Here is a 21,662-nt window from a genome sequence, read left to right as displayed (position 1 = left end):
ATCCCTACAAGGTCAATTGCATTCCTTACTCTCACTTTACAGATGAGGGAAGTGCAGCCCAGGAGGGCTCAAGTGACCAGTGAGGACCAGGAGTGGGACTGCAGCTCGGAATGCTCCAGCATGCCGCCTCCCCACGGCACAAATCACAGAATCAAGCGGTGTGTGTGCTGGGAGGTGATGCGAGGGCTGTACACGTTCAGTTGGTTAAAGGACCCCAGCTCAGTCCAAAGGGCAGCCAGGGACAAACCCGCTGCATCTGCATCAGAGTGGACACCGAGATGGAGACGGGGGCTGCGTGTGTGCAAATGAATCGAGGTCGGGAGAGAAGTGTACGGCTTAGAGGCCGGGGACCTCCCTCCCAGGGCATCACAGCAGCCATACCCTGAACACGGCGTTGGAGACTCGGACATCCGGACGGGGGGAGACTTGACCGGGCTCTCCTGAGACGTGTCGAACATAAGGTACAAGGCCTGCTTCTTCGGGGCGTCGTTGTCCTGCTGCCGGGATCAAAGTCACATGTCAGCTCAGCCACCGTGGCCTGAATGTGCTACCGAGACGAAAACCAGGGCGCACTTTGATGGGGACAGCTAACTGGTCAGGAAGGAGCCTTCCTTTCTCTCCAGCCACCCGCAAGAGAGGAGAAAGTGGTACCGGCTAGGAGAGAGGAGGCGCGGATGGCAGGAAGGGGAAGGCGGAAAGAGAAAGTGCAACTCCACCCAGGGGGCATGTTTCCGGGAAGGATTGACTGCGATGGGGTTGGTGTGCGACACGCTCACTGCTGCTCGGCCACTGCCTTTAGTGGCCATCCTCTCTGGGTGCACAAGCACGCTGGCCACCCGGGATAAACAGAGGGGTCGGAGAGAGCCCGCCCAGGTGTTGCCCACAGTTGAATGGGGGGACACGGGCGTGATGGACTAGTGTGATCAGCGTCACCATCAAGGTTCACTGACTTACAGCAACTGTGGTTTAGAAGCAGCGACCCCACATCTACAAACTACGCAGAGAAAGAAACAGAAGAGCAACGAGTCTGGGATCCTGAGTGTCGCACAAGCGCCACCCCTCCCCCCCTCCCCCGGCATCGCCACGCCCCGGTGAGTGTTGCCTGAAAACAGCACAGCGCAAGAGCTCGTGCTCAGGACCGAACGCCCGGGGGCAACACATATGAAGCCAGGGAAGGCAGCCGCCCATCATAGTGACTCAAAACGAAAAAGGAATGGGGGAGAAACTTACTGCTCAAAGGGATCATCTTCAATTACAGAAAGCAGTTAGTCGGAAGAAACCAGATCATGGTACACCTTAAAAACAACCATTCCTGCTCAGACTAGCTCTTTCTCAGCCAGAGGACCTAATTCTGCAGGAAGTCTAACAGCATCCTATCATTTTCTCCCTGAAAATGGCATCTGAAGTGGACTGAGACAAACCTCAACCCCATCCCCCACTCCAGCCCCGGGTCACTAAACTGAGCCCAAAACAGGGTGGAGAGCAAGTCCCCTGCTGGCTGGAGGCAGAAGAACTTACAGGTAAGGAGGAACCGATTTTCTCCATGTATTCGATTTCATAGGAGTTTCTGTAATCCAACTCTGCAAAAGAAACAAAAGGAGAGGTGAGCACCAGAGAGGGAAAAACGAAAACAAAAGATTTATTTGGCTGGGCAAGGTGGGGCCTGGAACAAGGCCTTAAGCTTTCTGAGAATGTCCACTGACTGAGATTTCCAATACAGTCAAAAGGGGAGGCTTGCCTTAGCTATTTTCAGACAAGTGGTAAACCTCTTACCATAAAGGGGCTTCAGCCACTTGGGAGTCTGAGAGAGTCCCACAGGAATTAAATGTCAAAACCAAGCACGGATTTGACTGGGAAAAGATCCGAGCATCCTGCACTGAGTTTTCAGATCAGAGCGTGCGTACCCTCTGGGTGTCTGGGTGTTGCTTTCTCTGAAAGTCTCAACTGCGGTTCAGGGAATCTCCCCAAGTCCTGGTGAAATTTTGGAACTGGACCCGAGCTGCCTGTCTGGTTGATGGAAGCAAGGGGGAAGAACAGGGCTGCTACAAGAGAAGCTCTGCAAGTCGCTTAGAACATTCCCCCCAATTCTGCCAGTACCAAGGGGCTGGTCTGAATCAAATGTTCAGACACAAAGACTATTAAAGTCCAATTTGGTGGAGTAATGGCCTATTTCAAGTTGACAGGAGACTTTAGGCTACAAGGAAAACTCCAGATACTCTCACTGGAGACTAGAAATCCCACTGCCTGCCTTGGCTCCCAGGCAGTTACAGATGGAGACCCAGCTCTGCCACTCCATCCAAGTCCCTGTCTGGTGAATGGACTCTGAGCACCTACTCAGTGCCTGACTGTGCAGGGCATGGTGGATACCGTAGTGAACAAGAGAGAAGAGGACCCTATTGTCACAAGAACCCCAATCCACAGCTCTTTTCCACCTAAGAAGAAAAGCTAGACATGACATGACCCACTCAGAAAGCAAGAGTGTCAATGGCAATCCCTAAAGCCCAATGCCTTAATTTTTTTAAATAAAAAATAAACAGAAATAGCAGCAGTTCTTCTGGTTTAAAGTCCATCATTCCTACATATTCATAAGCATATTCAACAGAAGGGATCGTTTTTAAATGATCCTTTAAATATGAGCTTTAAAATGAAATATATCCAGGACTTCCTGGTGGTCCAGCGGTTAAGACTGCAGGAGGTATGGGTTCGATCCCTGGTCAGGGAACCAAGACCCTGCATGCTGTGAGGCAAGGCCAAAAAAATAATAAATAAGGGATTTCCTCAAAGACTTTCTCAAAACCTGCAAGTGTGTGTGGTTTTGGCTGAATCAACTGCAGTAGGACTTCTTGGTGGTCTGGCGGTTAAGACTGCAGGAGGTATGGGTTCTATCCCTGGTCAGGGAACCAAGACCCTGCATGCCGTGAGGCAAGGCCAAAAAAATAATAAATGAGGGATTTCCTCAAAGACTTTCTCAAAACCTGCAGGTGTGTGTGGTTTTGGCTGAATCAACTGCAGTACTTAACCCCGTGGATGACTTTTCAGGAATCTCTGGGATGAAGCAAATGCATCTTTCTGGCAGGCGTGACCTGCTCACGGGAATGGAGATGGTTTTGTGGATTAACGGCCAGAAAGACCTCACACATCCTGAAGGCACTGACTTGTGCATCACTGGGGAAGAACACAAAATAAGCCGAACCGCATGCTGGGCAGGAGCTCAGTGTTTGTAACCGTGCTGTGAATCTGTCCCCAGGGTCTGCCTCAACTGAAGACACAGAAGCGTTCATTTATTAAGACTTACTATCTTCTAAAGGCAGGGGATAGTGAAGGACAGAGTGATTTCTAGGGCCTCTTCTGGAGGATGCCAGCGCTCATTTTTATTGTTCTGCTAAAGACTAAGTGGAGAAGATTCTACAAATCAGCTCTTTGCTCCTCCAAGGTATCACTGCTATTGCCAAGGCATGATTTTATCCTAATTGATTTAACAGAAAGCCTCCCCACCCCACCCCCAACACACAAACATACCCTACAATGGCACAGAGCACCCGGGATGCACCGAATAACCTGGGGGCCACCGTGAAGATTTTCTGGGCCCTGGGACCCCGGGTCAGCTAGCTCTGGTTACCAGCTCGCCTCAGGGTCCCACCTGGAATCTGCGCTTGTTTTCCTGGCAGCAGATCTGGGTGAGTTTTAGGTCACTGAGCTCATTTATCTGCCTTCTTTCCTACCTGCCAAGAGCATCTCAGATATATTCTTTTCTTGTTTTTTGGCCACACCACGTGGCAGGTGGGGATCTAACTTTTCCGACCAGGGATCAAACTCACAACCCCCCTGCAGTGGAAGCGTGGTGTTTTAACCACTGGACCACCAAGAAGTCCCAGGTTCTCAGATATTTTGAGAAAACATCTTACTGAACTTGCTTTTCAAAATCTCACTCACCTGCCTTAAATTCTAAGTCTCAGAGGGTAGGCTCGGAGAGGGGAGCCACATGCAATTTTAGCCCCATTTTTACATCATGCCACACACACACTGGCAGACCAGCAAAGGTAACAGCAATTATACCAAGCGGCTCCATGTCTTTACATCTAAGAGGCAGCTCGCTAAAGCACGTGCTGCTTTGAGCTGAAGAGGCCTGACGTTATTGTCAATGGGTCCTGTCGTTCTGAAGGCAATGCACTGTGAGAGGGCTGGACTGCTGTTTCCACGGGACTCTCCTTGTTGGAGCTTTGCTAGAGGACCGGAAGGAGCCTGAGCACAAGCCAGAAGGGTGCAACTGAGTCCAGACTGTCATTCCCAGGATCAAGGAAGCCACCTCACCAACTTCTCCAGGCCTACGAACTCATTCATAAAATGGAGTTCAAAGTGCACACCTCTTACAGGATAAAATGAATTGATGTAAAGCCCCACAGCTGGTCACACAAAAGGTAATGCATTGCAACCAGGTCTATTATTGCTCACTGCTAATATTTCTGAAACTTTTAACATATGTGATGAGAGGGGAAGAGGCTTTCAGAAAGGGAAAAGGACACTGCTCTGATTTCCCTGGGTGGCCCTTCTATATGTCTGTATCTCAATGGCAATGGTGCCCACCACTGAAGCTGAAGCTCCAACATTTTGACCACCTGATATAAAGAACTGACTCACTGGAAAAGACCCTGATGCTGGGAAAGATTGAAGGCGGGAGGAGAAGCTGACGACAGAGGATGAGATGGTTGGATGGCATCATGGACTCGATGGACATGAGTTTGAGCAAGCTCCAGGAGTTGGGGATAGATTGGAAAGCCTGAAGGGCTACAGCCAGTGGGGTCAAAAAGAGCTGGACACGACTGAGCAACTGAACTGAACTGAACTGAAGAATAGGTTAGGCTTCCCCCCGAGGACACCTTCCTCTCTACTGGATTGTAGGAGGGAGAGGCTGATGCCCTAGCAATGGGCCATCCAGATCTGTGAATCTAAAGCCACCACTCCCTCAGGGTCTCGGACCAGAGGCAGGGGAGATCTCGGAGGCTCTGTTGCCCAGTGGTTCCTAAACTTTTCATTCCTGGGAACCACATGGACTAAGTTTCCTCTCAAGGCATCACATTTCAAAAGACAGCCCTAGAAAATGGCATTTGCTAAGCAATGGTTCAAAGAAAAATGTTTGACCATCAAGCTCTGGTTTTAAGCAACTGGAGACCACTGGTGTCACTACAGAGAGTTGATGTGCTTATAGACTCCAAACATGCAATTTTAACTAGCTGGGCATCCATCTAAACTAGGTCTATTCAGGTTTTTTTGGAATATTAAGATGATTTGAATCTCCTGTGGACCCAGGTTAGGAAGTTCAACATCCTCATTCTACACTTAACGAAAGGAAGCCTGAAAGGCGGTTGTTGGGAAGCCCAGTACAAAATAGCCGGTTGGAGGAAGTCCTTGGGAAAATGGCGAAGGGCCAGAAGACCCCGGCTTGGTGCTGCGGGCAGAAAAACATCTCCTGCCTTTGGTTATGCCCGGCGCCAAGATTTAATAATAAATGTTAAAGATATTGCTTGAGAAAACGGGTTATGGGATAAGCACATGGGTCACTTAAGAGCGTGCTGTCCTTGAAATATTTTTACTGATTAGGTGTTAACCCCGTACGTGCTCTGCTGGCTGTATACTCTAAGCTCTTTGTCCCTGCTTCTATAAAAAGGCTTGACTGCAGAAATAAACTTGTCAGTCCTTGCAAGAGACTGTCCGAGTGTCATTCTTTCAGGTTCGTTGCTTCCAAGTCCCGGGGAGAAAATCCCCAACAACGGTCACATAAAGACTGTGGTGGGGAAGAAGAGGCCCTTCAAGTCAGGCAAACCTGGTCCTACGTGGATTAGCCCCTCAACACTGAGCAAATCTCTAGCAGCTCAGATCCTCCGTTCTCAGGTTCTTTCTGGGGGACATATCTGTTCCCCGCCTCCACCTGGTGTGGCCAGACGTGACCTCGTGAACAGGAAGGACAATTCAAGAACAGGACTCCATCCGTTTCTACGTCCGGTTGCTGGAGGGAACAGGTACACCCGAGAGATGGACACAGACCACACCTCCCGAAACTGAAAGCCTTCTGGATTCACACATCCAGTGGATTTCCCATTGCCCACCAGCTACAAATACGGGCAGGGCTTCCCAAATCTTCACAGTCATTTTCTAAGAAGGCAGGTTTACTAGAGTTTTGTTCCAAACTGATGGATTTCCCTATTTTTAAAATTTTTTAGCAGAAAACAATTCTCGAATATGTCAATGAGCTAGTGAGTGGTCTTCGTTCCAAGTTGAAGATGAAGAAATGGATGTCACCACTGAATGAGGCACCTATTAGCTTAAAAGGTATTATTATGATCTTTCTATTTTCTTGCGTGCTTAGTCACTCAGTCATGTCTGAGTCTTTGCAACCCTCTGGACTGTAGCCTGCCAGGCTCCTCTGTCCATAGGTTGCTATTTCCTTCTCCGATGGATCTTCCTGACCCAGGGATTTTCTGTTTTCTATGAAAATAATGCATGTATTTATCTGATTCCTGGTAATACAACCACATACATATACCACAAAACACATATACTTTTTGATTCCTGTCTACAATGGCAAGCTCAGGTTGGCTTCTATACGTTTCTATGACATTTAACAGATCCTTTCCAAACCTCAAGGGATGTGAACCAGCAGGAGCTATCAGAATGGCCAGGTCCCCGCTGGTCCTCACCTACCCCTGCTGCTTCTGGGATGTCCACACAGCTCTGCACATCTCCCTCACTCAGGAGGTGAGTGATGCAAAACTCAGACTATGTGGACACTACCCTGTACACCTGCCTAGCCTTCTGTTTTCTTTCCCCACAAAGCTGTCTTTAGCTCCCACTGTGTTTGTGGCGCTCTGAGAAAAGCTGCCTCAGATAGGGTTCTTGTTGTCAAGAAACACACAATCTAGTGGAGAAGCAAGAGATGCACTCGAATCATTGTTACCACATCAAGCAATCTCAAAGTAGGTTCAGACCAGGCACTGAGGACAGGCAGCGAGGGGCCATGACCAGGGAAAGGCTGGGAGTGGCCAGGACAAGCCCGAGAGACAGGGAGGTGCGGGGCATCCTGCAGCAGCCACTGCAGAGAGGCTGGAGGGGGATCCCATCCGGTGGGGTTCCTGGCCCAGGGGTGTGTGCAGAGAGGAAGAGGAGGACTGAAGTAGAGCTGAGGCCAGACCCCAGGCCCCCAGGGTCACAGTGGAGTAAGATGGCCACTGTTAAGTCTCCCAAGCCCCCGGCCGCAGGGCTAACCCGACAGCCAACTCAAGCCTCCATTATTCAGAAAATACAATGCCCTGAAGTCCAAGTCTTTCATCATCAAAATACAGAAAGGCGTGTCATAAGATAAGCATCCACAGTCTCCCCTAAACTTGAAATGGCTCTCACTGTACCACTACTCAGAAACCTCTGGGCACAAAGCATGCCATCCAGGCCCTGGATCAGGAAGAGCCTCCAGGGGAAGCTTTCCAAGTTACACGGGCAGGTGTGGAGACAAGAACATAGAGCACAGACTTGAGGACACAGTTGGGGAAGGAGAGGGCTAAGCGGCGTGGACATGTGTAAATTACCACAGATAAAACAGCCAGTGGGGATCTGCTGTACGTCGCAGGGAGCTCAAATCAGACGCTCTGTGACAACCTAGAGGGGTGGGAGTCCCCTGGTGGCTCAGACGGTAAAGAATCTGCCTGCAATGTGGGAGACTAGGTTCGATCCCTGGGTTGGGAAGATGCCCTGGAGGAAGGCATGGGAACCCACTCCAGTATTCCTGCCTGGAGAATTCCATGGACAGAGAAGCCTGGCAGGCTACACTCCATGGGGTTGAAAAGAGTCAGACATGACTGAGTGACTACACTTTCACTTTTCACTTTCAGAGGGGAGGTGGGAGGGAGGTTTAAGAGGAAGGGGACATACGTACACCTATGGCAGATTTATGTTGATGTATGGCAGCTGCTGCTGCTGCTAAGTCGCTTCAGTCGTGTCCGACTCTGTGCAGCCCCATAGATGGCAGCCACCAGGCTCCTCTGTCCCTGGGATTCTCAAGGCAAGAACACTGGAGTGGGTTGCCATTTCCTTCTCCAATATGTATGGCAGAGATCAACACAATATTGTAAAGCAATTTTCCTCCAATTAAAAATAAATAAATTTAAAAAATGTCCTTGGTTATACCCTTGCTCCACCCAGGTCGGAGGCAGGAGGTGGCCTCATAGAGTTCATGGTTCCTTATTAGCAGCAAATAAGTGGATAAGGTTTCCCTGTATGATTATCCTCATACTGAATGCTACTCGGTTTTTAAGACTTGCTAGAAATTAATATCTTAGAGAGGGAAACTTAGACCCATCAACGACAGCCCAGAGTACTGGAATGACGGCCCACGACTAGGCTCACAAGCCCCACATGAGGTGGGTGGGGGACAGGCCCCATGATGACTAGGAATGCAGGGTCCCATAATATCCCTCCCTGGAAGGTTCTAGTTGCCGACTTAAGATATATGGATTTTTCAAGCCAAAGAACCAGGCAGACAGCTGCAAGTCGATACATGTTAAGGGGGAAGAAGATGTGAATGATGTAAGTGACACGCCTAGGGACTGTGAGAAGGACTCAGGGTTCTCGCTGGCAAGTCAAGGGAGAGCCTCTGGTTTAGGGCTTGAGCATAAGGTGCTGGTTACATGGTGGAAGGTCCCAAGGGGCCGATGAACTGTAGGGACCCCGAGAGGCCCCCGGGCCAGTTTACCCAGCCAAGCATTCGACACAAAATCCTCAAGGAACACAAGCCATACAGCTGAGAAGGTACAAAGCTTGGGGGAGCTCAGGGCCAGGTGTTAGTGGGCGCTCTGCTAGCTCTCAGCAGGTGCCTGCGGGTCACGGCACAGCTGGGTTCAAGCCTCAGGCTGTGTTAACAGGCAGCCTAGCTCAGGGAGCCCGGGGAGGCGGCGATCCACAGCACAGTTACCTGGCTTAGCGGTTTCTTTCCTGGCCTTTTGCTCCCTAGGGGCAATGGTCTCCAAGGCAGGGTGGGAGTCCAGCTGGTCACCAAGTTGCTTACCCTCCGTGGGTGAATTGAATTTGGTCTCGTTCACGAAGGTGGACAGGTCCGAGGGCTGGGGGTAGTCCTGTTTGTCAGCCTCCAGGTCCACCGTCATGCACGTCCACTTCTGATTGGTGACCGCCAGCTTCTCCTCGTCAGTCGCGTGGACCACCGCCGAGATCACGGGCGGCGTTTCCGGCGTGGCCGCGGGGGTGGGGTCCTACCAGGAGAAGGGAAGCCGTCTCTCGTCTAGTCCCGTATCTGCGCCCACCCACGGGGTCTGGGTACCTCCACCCAGGACGGGACCCTGTCATATTCCTCTGCTCAAAACAGTTCTAAGGAAACAAATTCTTTCCTCTATGAATTTCCTTTTCTGATGGCTTGTTTCAGGGGGTGATGACCATGGGTTTAAAAAGGAATTAGGATTTTGTGTTTTGATTATTTGAGACATTCCTGCTCATTCACTTTGAGAAAAATAAAGAAAATTTTTACATCTGGCACTTTTATTAGGACAACTATAGTGTTATGCCCACAAAGGGCTGGACATCAATACCACCGACATCGCCCAACAATCATCACGCCTGATGCCAGAGGTAGAGAAAGTGAGTTTCAGCCTCATCTCCACAGAGGTGTGCAACTGAGCAGGGCAGGGTGGGAGCCCAAAAATGTTACAAGAGATGTGGCACTGGACCCATGACCCCTCTGGTGGGGCTGGGCGCCTTTCTGCAGCCCTGCCCTGGCCAAGGTTGGCCTGGCTGGGGTCTCACTGGCTTGGATGAGGGCGGCAGAGGAGATCTGCTTATGACTTTGAATGGCCTGACACACATTCCTGGTCTGTAAAGGTGAGAGGAACTGGTAAGAGGGAGACAGGGAGCTGTATGAAGAAAGAGCCCAGCCCCCATTTCTTTAGGGGATGGAGCCCCTTTTCCACCCCAGTCCTGACGCTGGTTACACAATCCAGGGCTCCTCGCGCACGTTCAGTTCTTTCTCACTGTATATGCGTTTATCTCCACAGACTTCCTCAACTTGATATTTAAGGATGTTCTCAGCAGATTAACTGGCCAGAACGGACCAGCACGATTCCCAGAGAACTAACATTTTTCCTGGGCATCTGCCAATTCTGGGGACATTCTCTGACATTTCCCCAAGGGAAGTGATCAAAACCAAGTCTTGCAAACACTGAGGGACCCTCCATGCAGAAGACAAGGAAGAGGGTGTTGGAAACATGGCCGTGATGGGCAACTGACCAGTAGGGGATAATCACCCATCAGTCTTGACTCCCCCCCACTGCCAGGTGAGCGATAAAATGATAAGCATCAAGGGAACAGTATACCTGAGAAGGTGGATCAGAGAGAGGAGACCGTTTTGGCGACTTTTTCACCCTAAATGTGTCACTGGAAACAAAATGAGAAATGTAAACACAACAGACAGAGGCATAGAGCATTCCAGAGCTGACCGAGGCCCGCAGCTGACTGCCAAGTGTCTGGCCCAGACCACCCTCCCGTCCACACCACTCCCACCCTGACCGAAAGACGTCCACACCGACAATCCATTCTGATTTTTTAACAGACACTGTTGCCCTCGAGGGAAAGATTCATCAAGCCAGAAGTCTTTTGAAGAGATGCCATTGTGGAGAGCTGACCCAGAAAGTGAAGCTAACTTTGCCCAGATATTCTTACTTTAAAAAAGCAGAATCTGGTGAGCGGATTAACACGTCTGCATTCATCCAGGAGGGTCTGAACTAGCTAAGGTGGGGGAGGGGATGTGAGTTCACGACACCAATGAACAGGAACCAACTGACAGACGGCCAAGCCGACACAGCACTCAAACAGCTGAAGGAGCCATGCAGAAGGGAAGGTCTGGGTCTCGGAGGGAACTGGAAGATTCCCTCCTACATGCAGGAACTCGGAGCTTAATGGGTTCCCGCACCTCTGACCTTCTGGGTGGGATTCTGACTAAAGGCAGGGCCAGGGGTGACATTTTTTTTTCCCCCATTTATGGTAGAATACACATAAAATTTACCATCTCAAACACTCTTAAGTGTACAGTTCACTGAAGTGCATACACACTGCTGTGCAACCAAACTCCAGAACTCTTTTTTCAGAGATGAGATCATTAAAAAAAAATGCCTTTCCTAATCACAATTAATGACTCTGGTCGCTTTTTTCTTCTTCATATAAATAACTGGGGGTGAGGGTTGGGGAGAGGAGGACCTAGGCAAAGGAGACATCAGCTCAGATTCCTGAAAGAGTCAGAAGGAAGGGATTTTTTTTTAGCATAGATGGTTCCATTATATCTCCTGGGTGATCAGGGGGTTGTTTCCACAATCAGAATGGAGACTTCTCCACCTGTAGATCAGACTCTGCCCCATGGTCTCAGGCCCCTCAGTGGTCTGGTCCCGCCCCCCGAAAGGCAAGGGACTGGGGGGGTCCCCTCATCTTACACTCCCACTCCCCCTCTCCTGCTCTAGTCGGTAACTACATGGACAGAGCAATTGGGCACCAAGTTCCTCCTTGTGTTCTCTCAGATAAAACACTCCAACAATGGCATTCAGTTATGAAAGAAATACTATAAATGGTTATTTACAGCATTTGTGGCATTTGTCATGTGAACAGTGCAATTACAGCTTGAAGCATGTATTTATTCAAGCATATAAATACGCAACTGTGTATTTTACAGTTGCTAAGTGGCTCTAAAATACTGGAGAAATCCCTGGGGCAGAAGAGACCCTGAGAGACTCCACTCTATCCCAGGGCTGCTGGGAGCCTGGGACCAGGCCAGCTTCTCTTGGAAAGATGTTGAGGCAAAGAAGACGCCTGTCCATGGGCCCTTGGGAGCGGCCTGCACGACCTCTCACGGCCCGGAACACACAGCACTACAGGCACAGAGGTGGTCCGACCTGTTGCTGTTTCCCTCAACAAGGCAACCCCCCACAGCATGCGGATACCCTGCCCGGAAGCCGCCTGGCGATGGCTCTCACAGCCGTGTGCTCCACTCGGAGCTGACCCTGCATTTCAGGGGGCTCCCATCGGTCTCAATTTGAAAGAGCCCAAACGTTTCTGCTTCACATGTAGCCAGAACAAGCAACAGCAGTTCCTGCCTGTGGTCGGACTGGATGGTTATTTTAAGGTGAAGCCACAATACTTTGAAAGCAATCGCCTACATGTCCCATTTAAAATGGAAGAATGGAATGAGAGTTTAAAAAAAAAAAGTATGGGTTTCAGATGAAGACATCCAATATGCAAGGGGAGAAAAAAAAAGGTTCCATTCCTGACAAGCAGGCAGATGTTGGATAATCACGTTTTCACAGCCAAGCAGTTTCACTTATGCTAATCACTATGAAACAGACAAATAACCTCTGCTACTGGGAAGCCCCATGCCCCGTCATTCCCAGGCCCGCGACAGAAATATGTAAGCAGCAGCCACGGAAAGGAAATAAAAAAGAGCTTGGAAGCAAAAGCAAAGGCAGGAAAAAGCACATTTGGCATAAGAGGCAGATTCCGTTAAATTTACTTACAACAGAGAACATACAGACATCACATCTTCAACCATCCTAAGACAAGAAGACAAAGAAAAAGAGAGACAGACAGAAGGAACTGACAAAAAAGATAAATCTGCAGGTGACTGGCTATGAAGGGGCCATCCAGTGTTCGGCTTGGGCGTGGGGGCGACATCCCAGCTCTTTGGAGAGGAGCTGTTGGAGAACACCTTCCTCTCTTGGTTCCAATTATCCCATAAAGTGTTGGTGACTCAAAGAGCCTTGCCACCCCAGTGAAGGACTCCTAGCCATCTGCACCAGAGGTGAGACCTGGGGACAGGTAGGCGTCCCTGACCTCAGTCAGCTCTGGTGACAGAACAGAACAGAACCAAGCTGTCTCGTAGGGAAGGAGAAGGTGATGGATTCAAGTTGACTCTCATCCCCCAAAAATGAGAGAAATGGCTTTGTGGTGTGGGCATTTCCATTTTCTCCTGTTCAAGGCTTAAAATAAAGCTTCCAACACAGATTCTAGGGAATCTTTAAGAAGGGCCTGGTTTAGCAGGTGATCTAAAAAAAACCAAGTCCACATTTTTGGCCAGGACCATCTCCCATCCACCACCACCCAAGGTCAAAGCTTGCTTACAGACCCTCTTCTCAGGAAGCCTTGGGCTCTTCTCAAATGTTAAATGCTTGGGGGCGGTGGGGAGTGCAGAAGGAGAGGTAAGCAGGTTACTCTATCTTGATCTGTGCCAGGCAGACTCAGAGGGGCCAGCAGTCATGGTCTGTTCTGCTGAGATGCCACCAGAAGCCCGGCCTTCTGGTCAAATTATTGATACTTCACTCGAGAGCAAGGAGAAAGGCTCCGAGCACCAAACTACACTACACTTGGACCAAAGCCCCAAGGATGGACCTGCAGCCATCCTGGGCTGGACTTCAGAGGCATGGACACATCTATCAGGTGCAATCCACTCAGCCACGGTCTGGACAGCAGACCCGATTACTCATGGCCTCCTGGAGACTGCGGGGGCCGCTTCTCCCTTTCAGGTTCCACTGATCTTTTCTGGATCCACAGGGCCTGTGGACTCTCATCTACGAAGATGACTAGATAAAAGGGCAGACACAACGTGGGTGCTTCCTACAGGGTAGCCGGGGTACAGGAAGCGGCCCAGACCAGGCCTCTCTCTTATGGGCTTCTTGAGTCTATTGTGTTCGCCTCTTGGGCTTGTTGTTCAGTCACTAAGTCGTGCCCAGCTCTTTGCGACCCCATGAACTGCAGCACGCCAGGCTTCCCCATCCTTCACTATCTCCCTGAGTCTGCTCAAACTCGTGTCCATTGAGTCAGTGGTGCCATTCAACCATCTCATCCTGTCGCCCCCTCTCCTCCTACCTGCAATTTTTCCCAGCATCAGGGTCTTTCCAATGGCCTAATGTCTCATTAAAGGGCAGAAACAAATACTACAAAATTTTAATAATATTTTAAAGGGTGGACCCCTTAGTTTCCAGGCCACTCCAAAAAGCATTTCACATGTTAAACAGAAAATGCTAAATCACCAATAGGGAGGCTGACCAGGCCACCACTGGGTCGCTCCCTTTCCATGGATTCCCCCACTCTCTCCTGAAGTTCAAGGTCAGGTCTTCAGCTATAAGTAAAGCTTTAGACCACTAACTGATCGAGGCAAGCAGTCAAGGACTCTAGACCCAAAGGGATGTGAGGATGGGACATGCCACGACTATGGGTGCAGAGAGGAATGAAAACGGGTACCCTGCTGCAAGCGTGGTGGCGCTGTGGCAAATGGGGGGGAGGGGGCAAGGCAGCCCAGGTTTCCAGGCAGGTGAGCAACTACACAGCCAGTGCCCAGCCCCGCCTCTGACCTTACCACCTGCTCCCCTGAACTTACGTCTTGAGGGGCGTCTTCTTCTTCTTGGCAGGCTTGTTCAGCCCATCCCCGTCCACTCCATTGGCTTCGATGGCACTGGCTGGGATCTCAAAGGAGGCTGGGGATTTAGAAGGTGAGCTGGGGGCCTTAGAGCACGTCTTAAAGGGATCAGTGGACTCATCACAGGCGTCCGGGTCAAAGTTGTAGGACTGTTGGGGCAGTTTGGGAGACTCCTGCATTTTTGAGGTGGAAGAAAAAGGGTTAAAATTGGGGTCATCCCACTTGTCAATATCAAAGGTGTAGGTACCTTTAGCGATAGGGATGTCATTGGGTTCAGCAGGGGACCTGGTAGGCGAGGCAGGGGTGTTGTCGAGTTTTTCGGGTGTTTTTTTCATCTTTGGCCTCCTTAGGGGCATTTTGGCAACCGGCTTTTTGCCTATCTTTTTGGTGGGAGGCGGGGTTTCCTGCTGGGTGTCCCAACTACCCTTGTCCTCAGAATAGTCAAACTCCAGCCTCACTGAGAGGCCTTTGGCTGGGGAGTCCTCTTGCCCCCCACTATCTGATGGGGTCACCTCCACTGCCTCAGGGGCCGTGGCCGGAGGCAGGGTTCTCCTTCCAATGGGAGGTGAGTTCTGCACTCTGCCACCCCCTGAAGCTGGGGGGACGGCCCCTTCTGCACCCTCGGAGTCCAGAGGGCAGGCCGCCTTGGGGGCAGCAGCAGGTTCTAGGGGTGCCTCCTCCGATAGGGCTGAGCTAGAAGCTTCTGCCCTGGCCGGTTCTGTGTTCGTTTCGGCTGTCTGACTCTCTCCGCTGGGGCCAGGGCTCTCTTCGGTTGGCTCGTGCTGTGTCTCTTTCACTGGGGGGGTTTCGGGGGGTTTCTTAGTGATCTGTTTCTTTTTTAAGGAAGGTGGCCTCGGTTTCTTAGTTCGCTTAAGGGTACTGGAAGCACTGCTCGAACCCGCGCTGTATGCATCCGTGACCGGGGCCGTGGCCTCGGGGTTGCCTGAGCAAGAAGCACCATCAAAGTCACTGGCTTGCAGGCTGAGCGAGCGGGACAACGTCGACTTAGAGGTGGGGACGGAGTCCGTGGACTTCCTCCGTGAGTTCACCTTGCAGTCCTGATTCTTAGGGTCTGAGGGGCGAGGCTCCAAGGTCTGAAGGTTATCCACCAGCTCGATGTTGTCAAAGTCCAAGTTGTAAGTCCCGCTGCTGGCTATCGGCTTGTCTTCATCGAAGACAGCGGAGAAGGAGTGTGACGGGGGATGGAAAGGACTGCCTTCCACGGAGCTGCTGCGGGGGCCATCGGGGACGGAGACCGGCTCAGAGCCGCATCCTGAGGGAACGGAGACAAAGCCATCATTTAACGACACAGACACTTAAAAGAGTCCCTCATCTCATGCCAGACCATCATCACCCTCTAACACCAGAGCCCCAGGCCAGCCTGCCCACCCCTCAACAAGCATGCTGCTTGGGTACAAATCCTGTTCTCACCAGGCAGCTCCAGGCCCTGGACAAGCAGACCCTCAGCTTTCTCATCCGTAAAATGGGAGCAATAAGAGCTGTTTAAAGGATACCTTTAAATACTGTCATCTAAAACACATTTACCTGGACTTCCCCAGTGGTCCAGTGGCTAACACTCTGCACTCCCAGTGCAGGCGGCCCAGGGTTCGACCCCTGGCCGGGGAACTAGACCCCACATGCTGCAACTAAGGAGCCCTCCTGCTGAAACTTTAAAAAAAGCAGAAGGAAAAAAAAAAAAAAACCTGTATGCCAAAACTAAAAATGCAATGAACATCAATGATCCTGTGTGCCACAACTAAGGCCTGAAACAGCCAAAAAATAAATATTAAAAAAATTTAAAACACATTTACCAAGTGCCAGATCAAAGCAAGGCACCATTCTGGGCGTTGGGGCCTCCATAACGAACAAAATCCTTGCCCTCCTGCAAGTTAGGTTCTTTAGGGAGAAGACAGTCAAGAAGCAATTAACAAGTAACATGTATGGGCTGTCAGATGGTGGTAAGTGCCAAGGAAAAAAAGAAAGTCAGGGTAGGAGTGTTGCAATTTTAAAATAAGGTAGCTGGGCAAAGCCCTTCATGGAGAAAACATTTAAGCCAAGATGAGAAACAAGGTAAAAGTGTGAACCATGGGGATATCTGGGGGTAAGCATCCAACGCAAAGGAAACAGCAAGTGCAAAGGCCCCAGAATTGGTCCACACACAGAGTGTTGCAGAAATACCAAAGGCCAGTGTGGCTAAAGTAAAGGAGAGGAGCAGGAAAGGAAGACAGAGAAATAACGCAGGTAAAATATAGTGAGCCTTCAGTAAATATTAGCTACTATCACCATTCAGCCTGCTCTAGAGCGTGCAGAGCCTTTAAGTGCAGGCCCCAGACAACCGCAGCAGAACTAAGCTTACGCATCTGCCACCTGTCCCGACTCTAGGCACCCCCTGAAATCTCTCCCTCCAACCCTACCTGCCACGCCTCTCTTGTCAACCTCCCTCTCATCCATTTTCTCTCCATTTTTTGCAGCTTCCTCCCAACTTCCCCTCCTGCTCAGCCACTGCCAGCCAAGGATGCTGCTTCTTATTTTAAAACATGCTGTGGATGCTCTGGGTTTCCCAGGGGTAAAGAACCCACCTGCCAAGGCAGGAAACAGAAGAGATGCGGGTTCGATCCCTGGGTTGGGAACATCCCCTGGAGGAGGGCACAGCAACCCACTTCAGTATTCTTGCCTGGAGAACCCCATGGACAAAGGCGCCTGGTGGGCTACAGTCCATGGAGTCGCAAAGAATAGGACACGACAGAGCACACAGGCACATGGACGCTCCAGATGCTGGTCAAGAGATGCTCCATCATCTCATGGCCCCGCTGCTCCACGGGGATGCAACCAGTCTGGCCTTGTCTTGGCTGCCCTGGGTTCTGCCTGCACCAGGCGGTGCCCTGCACGCACTCCTGACTTCACAGAGACCCTGGGCAGTCTAGATGCCAGAAAACGATTGGCCAGAAAACCAAAGATGTGTAAATAGACAAAGGGGAGGAAACGTTGCAAAGTGGTCCGCAGAAGAAGGAATTAAAGAGCTGGCACAGGGACTTCCCTGGTCCAGTGGTTTGGCCTCCACACTTCCACTGTGAGGGGTGGGGCACGGGTTTGATCCCTGGTCAGGAAACTGTTAATAAGATCCTGCATGCTGCACAGTGAAGCCAAAAAAGGAAAAAAAAGAGAGAGCTAGCATATATATGACTTGGACGAGCATTCCCAAAGTGTGGTTCACTGACAGGAGTTATATCCTGCAGTACCCACCCCATCGCCTGCTGGAACAGTTGCCAGATGAAATATAGGATGTTCAGTTAAATTTGGATTTCGGATAAACGAACATGTTTTTTATATAAATATGTCCCTGCTGCTGCTGCTGCTAAGTCGCTTCAGTCGTGTCCGACTCTGTACAACCCCATAGACGGCAGCCCACCAGGCCCTGCCATCTCGGATTCTCCAGGCAAGAATGCTGGAGTGGGTTGCCATTTCCTCCTCCAATGCATGAAAGTGAAAAGTGAAAGTGAAGTCACTCAGTCGTGTCGAACTCAGCGACCCCATGGACTGCAGCCTACCAGGCTCCTCTGTCCATGGGATTTTCCAGGCAAGAGTACTGGAGTGGGTTGCCATTGCCTTCTCCGAAATATGTCCCAATCACTCATTATTTATCTAAGATTCTAATTTAACTGGATGCTCTGTATGTTTGTTTGCTAAATCTGGCAGCCTTAACACCTCATTCCAACAAACGAACAAGTTTGGGAGATGCTTGCTTCCCTGAGAGCTCAGTTGGTGAAGAATCTGCCGGCAATACTGAAGACCTGGGTTCGATGCCTGGGTTGGGAAGAGCCCCTAGAGAAGGGAAAGGCTACCCATTCCAGTATTCTGGCCTAGAGGGATCACAAAGAGTCGTACATGACTGAGCGACTTTCATTTTCTTTTTCACTTAACACCCGAACTGGCTTCTCACGGTAGATTTTCTCAGGGCCACTCATGCTCATGGCTGCAACTCCGAGGGGGTGAGCACTTGGCAGAGAACCCAAGGAGATGAAGGGCTGCCCAGGACATGACAACATAAGGAAACTTCTAGCCTCTTGAGTTCAGGAGCTGGTCTGATATATCTTTGTCTTCCCCGGACCTGTCACACTTCCTCTTGCCGGCTGAATAAATTCCTCTGGCATTGAGATGACCTTCTGGAAGCAGGTCTGTTCGCCAATCATGGTTTCAAACCTTCCCTTCTCTTAGGCATCCAAAGCCACCCCAGGCCCTACTTGGAGCAGATGTCCTAGAAGATGGAACCTCTCAACCTTTTCCACCAAAAGATTTGCCATGTCTCGAACACACTCCTGAGTCATCCTCATCTCAAAAGATGTCCCCTCCCTCCTCCTTTCTAAAACCAATTTCCTCCAGAGACTTGCACCCTCCTTCCATCAGCAGTTGGCTCCTCTTCCTGCCTTGGACACACAGTGCAGAGGGCACAGAAGGACCAGGGAATGTAGAGGACCCAGCGTTTCAAGTGGGCCTTGCGGGAGAAGGAAGAAGTTTCAGTGCTTCCCATCATTTCCAAAGCAAGGCCCACAACTGCCAACCTGCTTTCTCCCAGGCTACTAGGCACACCCCAGCAGCCTTATGAGGCCCTTCAGAGGTCAGGAGTTCTCCCCAAACCATGAAACACGCAGCAGATACTCAGCTTAACCATCTGCTCACTCTTTTCCCCAGAAGAAAAGCTCTCTGACTGCTTAATGTGGCTTTCCTCTTTAGACGTGACATACCATAATTAAATCATCATGGACCAGGAAATCGAATCTTGGTGCAGGGTTTCTAAGCCTCTTTACTGCGCCCATGTCAGGATGGTAAGTATTTTGTCTCAGTGTGTGGTGGGTGGGGGAGAATTGAGAGAGATACTGTTCATTGTAGGATATCTAGAAGAATCTTTGGCTTCTGCCTACAAGATGCCTTTACCCTCCCCAACCCTGAACTGTGACAACCAAAAATGTATCTGAAAGCCTTAGTTGATCAGTCGTGTCCAACTCTTTGCAACCCCATGGACTGTAGCCTGCCAGGCTCCTCTGTCCATGGGGATTCTCCAGGCAAGAATACTGGACTGAGTAACCTATCCCTTCTCCAGGGAACCGTTCCAACCCAGGGATCGAATCCAGGTCTCCTGCATTGCAGGTGGATTCTTTTTACCATCTGAATCACCAGCGAAGCCCAAAAATGTGTCTCAGTTCAGTTCAGTCGCTCAGTCATATCTGACTCTTTGTGACTGCAACATGCCAGGCTTCCCTGTCCATCACCAACTCCTGGAGCTTGCTCAAACTCATGTCCATCGAGTCCCTGATGCCATCCAAAATGTGTCAAAAATGTGTCTCACTCAGTTCAGTTCAGTTCAGTCGCTCAGCTGGGTCTGACTCTGCAACCCCATAGACTGCAGCACGACAGGCTTCCCAGTCCATCACCAACTCCCGGAGCTTACTCAAACTCACGTCCATTGAGTTGGTGATGCCATCCAACCATCTCATCCTCTGTCGTCCCTGTCTAGAAATTGCCAAATGTTCCCCGGGGGTGGGGCACAATAATCCCTGGTTGAGAACCACCATCTTACTGTCTGGCAACCAGATAAGGGTTGGGAGGGCCCTTTGGTTCTCTTCAGAAGAAGCCCTAGACCAGAGAAATGGGCCACTGCCACATGCAGGCCTTGATTTTCCAGAGCAGGTGTGGGCCAGTTAGATTCCCAGTCGCCCGCACTGGACTTCTAAATGCTCACACACCATATCAACACGAAGACAACATATTCATTCATTCCTATATATTGGGGCTTCCCTAGCGGCTTGCTGGTAAAGAGTCGCCCTGCCAATTCAGGAGATGCAGGTTTGATCCCTGGGTTGGGAAGGTCCCCTGGAGAAGAAAATGGCAACCCACTCCAGTATTCTTGCCTGGGAAATCCTATGGACAGAGGAGCCTGGCAGGCTACAGTCTATGGGGTCGGACTGAGCACACACACACGCATTCCTATACATCAAATAATCTGGGTGCTTCCTAGTCAACCAGGAAGGCACACTGTGGACACAGAGAGGAACGTCAGGACCCCTGAGGGATCCACCCCACCAGGGCAGACCTGGACAACGCTTGCCCTAGCTCCAGATTCTGGCTCACTCTGAGGACAAAGTCAGCATCCTTGTTTCCCGATGCTCAAAGGCTCACTAGGTGGTCCCCGGCTGCAGCAGTCCAGCTCGGGCCACTGGAACAAATCCACAGGCTGAATGAAGAGCTCTGGAGGCCGGAAGTCCAAGGTCAGGATGTCCCCAGTCCTCCTTGACTTGCTGGCGGGCATCTTCTGTCTGCATTGCACATGACTTTTGCTCAATATGAACTCACCTCCTGATGTCTCCTCTCCCCCGACTGTCTTCAAAGGCCACATCACTTAGCTGCGCCGACCGCTTCTAACTGGAGCACTTCTGCCAGCTGTGCTGCGCGCCTCTCCCCTCCCCCCACCCCCTGTGAGCTCACCCTGGGCAGGGGTCCACGAGCCCAAAGACACAAAGGTGCTAACACAAGGCACCCTTGCCCTCAGACGCTCAGCTCCATCCAATATACCAAAAGGGAAATGGTCCCACACAGAGGGAGCCCAGCTCTACATCCTCCAAGTATATGAATAACCGATTGTAATTAATAAGGGCTTCCCTGGTGGCTCAGGGGTAAAGATCTGCCTGCAACGCAGGAGCCCCAGAAGATGTGGGTTCGATCCCTGGATTGGGAAGATCCCCAGGAGGAAGAAATGGCAACCCACTCCAGTATTCTTGCCTGGAGAATCCCATGGACAGAGGAACCAGTGGGCTATGTTTTATAGGGTTATTCCCACATCTCACTGGGAAGCAGGTGATGAGATGCCCCACACACAGATACTTGGAGTCCTGGGGATCCTTCCCTCATCCAAGCTGGGATGAAACATGCAAATAACTTAGCACAGGTCTGGTACATGGCAGACACTAAATGGAGCTATTGTTTCATTACAGGACATTTCATTACATCTTTCGGTGGCCAGTCCTGAGTTCTAATAATGCGGTCACCCTACAGCAACCAAGCATCCTGATCACAGAAGCATGAGAAGTGGGAGTGGAAAGGATCTCAGAGGACTCATGGGTCACTCTTTTCATTTTACAGATAAGAAAACAACTCTGGTAAGCCACATCCCGGCACAGCCCAGAAGAGCGGCAGACGCAAGGTGGCCACCAGGGTCTCA

The 21,662-nt window shown here is 50.6% G+C and overlaps 1 protein-coding gene across 17 annotated transcripts in view; it reads right to left on the bottom strand.

Moving 5' to 3' along the window:
• Positions 1-21,662, bottom strand: part of TACC2 (transforming acidic coiled-coil containing protein 2) — a 233,646-nt gene that overhangs the window by 23,046 nt on the left and 188,938 nt on the right. For 6 of the 17 annotated variants that reach the window (XM_055560964.1, XM_055560970.1, XM_055560975.1 and 3 more), the window contains 6 exons: positions 14,411-15,722; positions 12,552-12,587; positions 10,368-10,428; positions 8,960-9,254; positions 1,519-1,580; positions 382-497 (listed from right to left, as the gene is read on the bottom strand). In XM_055560964.1, the coding sequence (XP_055416939.1) occupies positions 382-497; positions 1,519-1,580; positions 8,960-9,254; positions 10,368-10,428; positions 12,552-12,587; positions 14,411-15,722 (1,882 nt within the window). The remainder of the gene's footprint in view (positions 1-381; positions 498-1,518; positions 1,581-8,959; positions 9,255-10,367; positions 10,429-12,551; positions 12,588-14,410; positions 15,723-21,662) is intronic. The other 11 variants (XM_055560971.1, XM_055560973.1, XM_055560976.1 and 8 more) reach the window with 6 other exon arrangements.

The sequence above is a fragment of the Bubalus kerabau genome, chromosome 22, assembly GCF_029407905.1.
Source record: "Bubalus kerabau isolate K-KA32 ecotype Philippines breed swamp buffalo chromosome 22, PCC_UOA_SB_1v2, whole genome shotgun sequence".
In the NCBI taxonomy this organism is placed as follows: domain Eukaryota; kingdom Metazoa; phylum Chordata; class Mammalia; order Artiodactyla; family Bovidae; genus Bubalus; species Bubalus kerabau.
Note: the sequence above shows the minus strand (reverse complement) of the source record. Positions and strands in the feature narration are given on the sequence as shown.